This window comes from Eurytemora carolleeae, unplaced genomic scaffold, assembly GCF_000591075.1.
Source record: "Eurytemora carolleeae unplaced genomic scaffold, Eaff_2.0 scaffold1340, whole genome shotgun sequence".
Lineage (NCBI taxonomy): Eukaryota > Metazoa > Arthropoda > Copepoda > Calanoida > Temoridae > Eurytemora > Eurytemora carolleeae.
In genome coordinates this window covers 43,483-52,120 of record NW_019397231.1, presented here as the reverse complement: position 1 = coordinate 52,120, position 8,638 = coordinate 43,483, and the positions used below count along the sequence as shown (strand labels likewise).

The following is an 8,638-nucleotide window of genomic DNA, read 5'->3' as shown; positions in this document are numbered from 1 at the left end:
AATCAGAAAACTTTTATTTAGGATATTTTAAAAGAAATTTGAAGTTTAAAAATCATGACACATTTTTAAAAATAAATAAGTTATAAATTAGAAAATCCATTGCGAGATTCTATAACAAAAAAATGGTAGAGGTCGTCCTATCATACCACTATTTTCTGGTTACCACTGTAAGCTGAAACCTAGTCATTAACTTTATTTGGTCGCTTCATACTTAATTTAGAATTATTGTTATCAATGTTAAGATGAAAATATTAATGCTTCTGCTAAAGTTTGTGATATTTAGGCGCTAAAATTAAGATTGATATTTTTCGTTTACATTTCTGTCTTTTATGCTAATTAAATCAGTATTGCTTAGCCTATCTGGAAAAATGTTTTCAATGCATACAGTTGATATTTTTACCTTTCCCTACTTTTTCAATAATATTTTTACCCTGTTGGTGTTATGTTATTATCGCCCTTATATAATTCTTTATAACCTTTTTACTTAAGTACATTCAGTTCTAACAATGCATTTCAGGTGAAAAATGTTGTTTCGCGCTGGCCCGTTTGCGGTCATCGTATTATTATCCACCTGTGCGCATGCGCTTTATGAAGACCAGGTCTTTAAGTTTGATTGGAGGAAACAGTATATAGGTTAGTCATCAGAACTCCGGCCATCTTTACCCCTTCTTTTAGCCACGTTGACCCACTCCCGTTATCTACACTCGTAAATAAAAATGAATATGGTGTCAAATGTTTTTTAAAAAAGAAGCCTTTATTAAAAATATATTTTTAAGAAATTGTTGGTTGAAAATGTTTCCATTTTTTAGTAGTTGTTTTAGAAAACTTATCATGAAGACATTTTTACATAATTATTAAAAATAACTAACCCTTTACCGAATTCGAAAAAAACTGAAGATAAAAAATAACCAAACCATAGTTCGAATACCCTAGGTAAAGTGGAGTACCTGGAGTATCATGGATCTAACCAGGATCCTGTTCTTATTGTTGGAACTAAACGGAACGTTGTTGCAGCTCTAGGTAAAGAAACCACTTTTTTCAACTCCTTTGTTTTGAATAAAGTATTTTAGAAAAGTTGTAACTTTAGAAAATATTTAATATTCGGGCAAATAGTTGGAAAAGAGACTGGATATTTTAAATTTTGAAACTTTAAACTATGATGCATGATTTTTCGATTAAACGTTTATGCTTACTATAGATTCTGATAACGGACGTATTCTCTGGAGACATAAGTTTGAAGAAGATGAAAGTGTTGGTGCTATACGCGCACTCGCTGTGCTTGGGAAGCACGCAGTTTCTGTGAGCGGATCCACGGATCTGTTTCTCAGGATTTGGGATCCACTTCGAGGACCTCTCCTTTATGTAAGTAATATGTAAATATGTTATCAATTCAGATTTTAAATATAGGACTTTTTTAACCTTTTTTAAAATTGAAATTTTTTTGTTCTTGTAAAAATAAATTTGATGGTTTGATGGTTGACTACTTTATTTTGTTAGTTTAAAATAATACTATTTCAGGAACACATGTTCCGGCTGAAGAGTTCCCCGGACCTAGTTCATCTTTCTAAATCTAAACTCTGGACTGTATTCAGCTCCGGGAAGGAAATTGAGATCGTGAGCTACTACTTTGATACTAAGAAGACCGGAGATCCTATCTTTCAGACAGTTTCTGCTCCGGGAGGTCAAACTATCAGTGAATGTTTAGCTCACGGAGACTGGTTGATCTGTAGAACTCCGTCTAGTGTTCTCTACACTACCCTGAAAGCTGCCGGAGAGTTTAAATCCATCCTGATCCCGGCAAACTTGGGAAGTATTTCTTCCATGAAGTTGAGCGGATCTTATCTTCTGATAGAATCTGGGTCTACGGTTCTTAACTATAAGATAACTGAGGACGGAGTTAAGACCGGAGAAGAAACCAGTGCTCTGTACTCCGACTGCCCAGGCCTCAAGGTTAAACAAGATTGTACTGAGAAAGGAACTGACTCCGAAGGTTTTGAATACTGTTCTGTTTACTCTAGTGACGTTCTGGTTATTTTCCAGGATAGAGATCAGGTTGTAAAGATTTCTGAGAAGAGAGGAAAGCTGGAGAAGGTTTGGACCGAGTGTAACGCAGACCCGGACGCATTTCAACTCATTCTAGGGTTCGAAGACGGGAGCTTGATATCCGTTACACCTAGAGGAAACATCATGTTCGTCCGTGAGGAAGGATTAGCTAGTATTCAAAAGGTTGAACTGGTCGGGATGGGTTTCCAGGATCAGGATTTTCAGATGAAACTGATCCATACAGAGAACATATTTGATCCCACCGGCTTAGCTCAGAACTTTATTAATAGAATCAAGCGTCATGTCTCCCATTTTCACGCATTTATTAGTTCTATCACAAACTTCCGTCTGTCTGAGAAAACAAAGGCGGTTACTCCGGACAGGTTTGGATTGAAGAAGATAATTGTAGCGGTTACTGAGTTTAACAAGATGTATGGTATTGACAGTATGTCCGGAGATATCCTCTGGCAGACAATGTTTCCTGGTGAGTTCAACCCAACTATTCCGGTTTATCAACCTCAAACCTTTCTTCTAGTTCAGAAGGACGGACGAGCAGGAGATTATGCACAAGCAATCCTAGTCTACAAGCGTGCTCGCTCCGTTCATTACATGCTCAGCTTTAACCCTCTTAACGGCGAGGTTCAGAGTAATGAACCAACTGGTCTGGTTCTAGATCAAGCTATCTTACTCCCGGAGCTTCCTGATCATGAACTGAAACCTGTTCTTCTCATCGGGAAGGACGGGAGCGCCGTGATTCATCCTGCCAACGCAATCAACTGTTTGAAGACTGGTCCTGCACTCTTTGTCGCTACTAAACCAGAGCCTGGTAAGCTGGTTGGAAAGAAGGTTGTCGTGACCAACTCTGATCAAATTATTCTCTCCCCCGTCTGGTCTCTGATGTCCCCGAACACAGATATAATAGCCATTGATCAGAGGCACCCTGATGAGCATGTCCATACTGCTGGACGAGTTCTAGCTGATCGCTCCGTCCTGTTCAAGTACATGAACCCGAACCTTGCTCTAGTCCTAGCTCAGGGTCTGGATAGTACTGCTAAGATCTTCATCAATGTTTATCTGATAGATATGGTAACAGGGCGGATATACTACTCCGCCAGTCATAAGAAGGTTCTGCCTCCCTTCCACCTCACTCACAGTGAGAACTGGGGCGTTTACACTTTCTTCAATGACAAGGCCCGGCGCACTGAGTTGGTCAGCCTAGAGCTGTACGAAGGAAAATCCCAGAGCAATGCTAGTGTATTCTCCTCTATAGAAGATCTAGTAAACCCACTGGTAGAAAGACAAGCATATATTCTCCCAACCTCGGATGTGACGGCTCTACGGGAAACTATGACGGAACAGGGAATTACAAGTAAACATCTTCTGATAGGAACCTCTCTAGGTTCTATTGTTGATCTTCCTCTTCTCATGGTTGATCCTAGACGTCCTCCTCTAGACTCACCAGTTCATGTTAGAGAACCTGGTATACCACCATACATTCCTGAACTACCCTTCCCTCATGAATCCATACTCAACTACAACCAGACCATCCTCGGGGTCAAGAACATCGTGACCTCAGCCTCCGGCCTCGAATCCACCACCCTCGTCTTCGTCTACGGGTTGGATATCTACGGAACTAGGGTTACTCCGAGCAAAGGTTTCGATCTGCTCAAAGAAGATTTTGATTATCTGATGATTACATCAGTTATCCTAGGTCTGGCTTTGGCCTGTTTTATTACCAGAAAATTGTCTCAAAAGAAAATGTTAAGTCAAGCCTGGAAATAGACAAACACTAAATATCGAGAATAGTTTTTTTCTGAAAAATACTATTCCCATGGTATTATTTTAGGATTGTTTTTAATTTTTGTAATATTTATTTCTAATTGTAAAAACTCTTGATTAAAGAAATATCTTAAAATTGTTAAGCAGCCCATTTCCTTGTTAAAACTGTAAAGGAGTCTCTGCAATATTATATATTAAAAAGTGACGAGTCAAGAAGTCCTTATAATATTCCTTGTTTAAGCTGGCAAGCAGTCCCTATGATATTCCTTGTTTAAACTGTATTGTGATCTCACGGCAGTCAACTGTCACATTATTTAATTGTTATTAATTTCTCTTGTCTGAACTTATCGCTAGTTTTTTAATTGCGATCAGACAATGTTGGAGCCACAGATAACACAGATAGGATAAGGGTTGTATATGTTATTAAAGTGTTTTGTAGTCAGACATTGATTAGGTTTCAGTAATGGGAACTCAACTTTTCATCTTTCAACAGAACCAGAGCAATTTTCAAGGAAAATCCAGCATGGGTTTCCTGGTGTATCTTCCAGCCTGCTACGCCTTTTGTACTATCTAAGTTTTCTGTGGTTAGAGTGCCCTTGTCAATTGTTAAATTCCCCCATGGTTGTAAATATAACCTTTGTATTCATCTCTAGTTGTAATGAGCGAATATGTTATCCTGATGTTTCAGTTTAAATGTTTATAAATCATCTCTATTCTCCGGGTTTGCCTGCTCTCCTGGGTTCCATCTTCATCCTTATCCTCATCTCTAGTTCACACGCCAGTAAAGCTACAAGAAGGTATCAATAAGTCGTTAGAATATAGAATCTTAAGGTAAATAATAAAATCATTACAAATCGTAAAACCTCATTTCATTCTGATTTAGTATATTCACATCGGGATGGCATTGTGGAAGCAGTATGTCCCTAATAGTCAGATTTCATTTGATTTGTCATTATAATTTCAGTGCTATTAGCAATTTACAGAAATATTCTATGAAGTTGCATTTATTTACGTAAACGAATTTTTTAATTTTACTTATTCAGCTTGTAAATCCTTTTTGAGATTTGACCAATTACAGATAAATTAATAACGAAATTTTTATGTTCACCAAAACTAATAAAATGTCAGACTGAGATAAATTTGGATAAACTTGTATCTATCCTGACCAGGGAAAAGCTCGGATAAACTTTATATGTTCTAGACAAGGGAAAACTAAGATTAACTTGTATGTATTCTAGAAAAAGGAAAAGCTCAGATAAACTTGTATTTGTTCTAAACAAGGGAAAACTAATATTTACTTGTATATATTCTAGACAAGGGAATAAGATTAAATTGTTTGTATTCTAGACAAGAAAAAAAGATTATCTTGTATGTATTCAGGCAAGGGAAAAGCTCAGATAAATTTGTATATGTTCTAGACAAGGGAAGGCTAAACTTTACTTGTATGTATTCTAAACAAGGGAAGGCTAAACTTTACTTGTATGTTTTCTAGACAAGGGAAAACTAAGATTAACTTGTATGTATTCTAGAAAAGGGAATAATATCAACTTGTCTGTATTCTAGACAAGGGAAAGTTAAAATTTACTTGTATATGTTCTAGACAAGGGAATAGGATTAACATGTATGTATTCTAGACAAGGTAAAACTAAGATTAACCTGTATGTATTCTAGACAAGGGAAACTAAGATTAACGTATGTATTCTAGACAAGGGAAAACTAAGATTAACCTGTTTGTGTTCTAGACGAGGGAATAGGATTAACTTGCATGTATTCTAGACAAGGGAACAATATTAACTTGTATGTATTCTAGACAAGGGAACAAGATTAACTTGTTTGCATTCTAGACAAGGGAAAATTAAGATTAACTTATATGTATTCTAGACAAGGGAAAATTAAGATTAACTTGTATGTATTCTAGACAAGGAAAAACTAAGATTAACCTGTATGTATTCTAGACAAGAGAAAACTAAGATTAACTTGTATGTATTCTAGACAAGGGAAAACTAAGATTAACCTGTATGTATTCTAGACAAGGGTAAATTAATATTAACTTGTATGTATTGTAGACAAGGGAAAACTAAGATTAACCTGGGTGTTCTAGACAAGGGAAAACTAAGATTAACTTGTATGTATTCCAGACAAGGGAAAGCCAAGATTATCTTGTATATATTCTAGACAAGAGAAAGCAAAGATTAACTTGTATGAATTCAAGGGGTGTATATTTTTCTGTTTACCCCCCCCCCCCCGGGGGGGACAAAAATATGAGCTTTCATTGGGGGGATCTGCCCCATTGTACCCCCCGCCGCGGCCGCAGCAAATTCCTTCGAAGTTTGCGCGGGCTTGAGAAACCTGTCTTTAATTTGTGGATTTGGGGCAATAATATGATTCTGAAAGTGTGGGGCCAAAGTACGAGTCTCAGAACTAATATACACCCTGATGTATTCTAGACAAGGAAATAAGATTAACCTGAAACAACTACATGCATTCTAGACAAGGGATTAGTATTAACCTGTATGTATTCTAGACAAGGGAAACTAAGATTAACGTGCATGTATTCTAGACAAGGGAATAAGATTAACTTGTATGCATTCTAGACAAGGGAATAGGATTAACCTGTATGTATTCTAGACACGGGAAACTAAGATTAACGTGTATGTATTCTAGACAAGGGAATAAGATTAACTTGTATGTATTCTAGACAAGGGAATAGGATTAACCTGTATGTATTCTAGACACGGGAAACTAAGATTAACGTGTATGTATTCTAGACAAGGGAATAAGATTAACTTGTATGTATTCTAGACAAGGGAATACTAAAATTAACTTGTATGTATTCTAGAGAAGGGATAATTAATATGAATCTGTATGTATTCTAGACAACTTCTATGTATTCTAGACAAGGGAAAAGTCTAGAGAATGTATTTGATTTTCTAACGAAGTTTCTCAGACCTTTAAATGAAACTGCTGCTGCAACATCAAATCCAGGTAAATACTTAATTCGTCCAAAATTATTCTAGAATTTATTATTATTTTTCAAACCTTAAACCTTTCCTTAAAACAGTTGAGGCATCCCAATAATTTATCTTTTTTAATTTATCCAGCTATTCTTGCACGAAATCGTTAACCGTTGGGACATTACCGGTTTCTAATTCTTGAAATATTTGAAATTTAATCCCATATACCCGCCCAAAATGTATTCCAAACAAATGTGTAGAGGCAACCTGAGAGTACATTGAGAGAAAAGATTTAATCATTATTTAAACTTTCTAGATGTTGTTCCAGAAATAATTGAGAAAGTGTTCCTAAACGAAGCATGGATTTTAGTTGAAAACAGGTGAAATTTCATGGCTCCATTAACCATGCAAAAGAATTAAAAGGGTCGACACTGTTTTTCTTCTGATTTTCAACTTACATGATCATTCTGAACCTGGAGATTAATTAAGGTTTAATTTTATTTAAAATATCTCTACTTTTGCTTTTAATATTTAGAGATTTCAAAAAAATATTCATATTTAATTTTAAAATTCTTGAAATAACATTGTTTTTGCTATTTCTAATTGAATTGAATTTTCAAGGTAAGTGTGCCCTTCTAATATTTTAGATAACAATTATTCATGTTAAAGGTTTAGAGAACTTATTATGGGATTACCGAACGATATTGATAATGCGAACCAAAAAATTACTGAGGACCTTGCTAAGGCATTTGTTCAAAGTTTTGCCATTTATACTCAAGATTTTAATATATTATGTTCTGATATTTAATTTTTTTGATTGTTGAATTTTAAGAAAGGCTCCGCCCATCTTCTATTTTAACTTCTAATTGTTGCTAAATCTTTTATCAATTTCTCTTTGATAAAACAATATCATAAAGTTTGCGGAATTACAATTTTTTTTGTGGATTTACAAAACTTCACAAAAATCAACTATTTTTGAAGGCAAATTTTTGCATCCAAAAACCTTCCATAGGCTCATGTAAGGTCTCACACAAAATTTGGGCCAGATCGGTTCAGCCGTTTTAACGTTTATTGGATACAAAAAAAACAGACAAGCAAATTAATATATACTAGGCTTTTAAGGCGCTTGGCGCCCATCTTCTACTTAAATTGTGATTATTTCGAGGATTTTATAAAAAAAAAATTCATGGATTTTCAAAAATTTTGAAAATTGCATTTTGCTAGAGGCAAATTATTGAAAATTAGATCATCCATAAACTTTCCCTGGGGTCATGTGAGGTCCCACAAAAAAATTGTGCCCGATCGGTTTAGCCGTTTTAACTTTTTGGATACAAAGAAACAAACAAACAAACAAAAAAAGAAACAAACACCCACCCAGACAAGCTTGTAAGGCGCTTCGCGCATATATTCTATTTCAATTGTGAACATTTTCTCTTTGCATACATTGTAAAACAAAACCCCCCAAAAAAATTGGCGGATTTTATAAAAAAAATTTCGTGAATTTTCAAAGGGGATGGTGGAGTTGGCACATTTGATGTAGGGGGGGGGGGGGCCCTGCCTTCATTTTTGGTTCAAATCTTCCAATTTTTTGGGTGCACGCCTAATTAGTGATCGAAATTCCTAAAATAAAATCAAATTGAATTTTAATGACCTCTAATGACCTCTAATGACCTCTAATGACCTCCAGAAATAGAAAATATTTCAACTATGGCTTTATGCACATCAAACGAAAGCTAGGGACCCAGGGAATACAGTAGCAGCAAAAAATCCAGTGTTTGACCTTCTAATGACCTCTTACGACCTCTAATGACCTAAATGACCTCCAAAAATGAAAATGTTTTAACTATGGCTTGATGCATATC

General features: G+C 35.6%; 2 protein-coding genes across 7 annotated transcripts in view; both read left to right on the top strand.

Annotated features, from left to right (window-relative positions):
* Positions 1 to 81: 81 nt before the first annotated feature.
* LOC111712900 (ER membrane protein complex subunit 1) lies at positions 82 to 4,469 on the top strand. The gene is made up of 4 exons (XM_023487651.1): positions 82 to 633; positions 934 to 1,020; positions 1,199 to 1,362; positions 1,519 to 4,469. The coding sequence occupies exons 1-4, from the start codon at positions 525 to 527 to the stop codon at positions 3,823 to 3,825; spliced, it is 2,667 nt and encodes an 888-aa protein (XP_023343419.1). The 5' UTR covers positions 82 to 524; the 3' UTR covers positions 3,826 to 4,469.
* A 33-nt stretch (positions 4,470 to 4,502) lies between these two features.
* Positions 4,503 to 8,638, top strand: part of LOC111712904 (uncharacterized) — a 13,751-nt gene continuing 9,615 nt past the window's right edge. For 4 of the 6 annotated variants that reach the window (XR_002767555.1, XM_023487656.1, XM_023487658.1 and 1 more), the window contains exons 1-4: positions 4,503 to 4,619; positions 6,719 to 6,807; positions 7,093 to 7,156; positions 7,446 to 7,521. Coding sequence is in view for 5 of the 6 variants with exons in the window: in XM_023487656.1 (XP_023343424.1) it covers positions 4,516 to 4,619; positions 6,719 to 6,807; positions 7,093 to 7,156; positions 7,446 to 7,521 (333 nt within the window). In the remaining variant the exon portion in view is untranslated. Of the gene's footprint in view, positions 4,620 to 6,718; positions 6,808 to 7,092; positions 7,157 to 7,445; positions 7,522 to 8,638 lie in introns of those variants that run through there. The other 2 variants (XM_023487657.1, XM_023487660.1) reach the window with 2 other exon arrangements.

Excerpts from the sequence above, each read along its gene's own strand:
- LOC111712900 (XM_023487651.1), top strand. The coding sequence starts at position 525 with ATGTTGTTTCGCGCTGGCCCGTTTGCGGTCATCGTATTATTATCCACC. Across the intron at positions 634-933 it reads TTGGAGGAAACAGTATATAG|GTAAAGTGGAGTACCTGGAG; the intron begins GTTAGTCATCAG and ends CGAATACCCTAG. Across the intron at positions 1,021-1,198 it reads GAACGTTGTTGCAGCTCTAG|ATTCTGATAACGGACGTATT; the intron begins GTAAAGAAACCA and ends TGCTTACTATAG.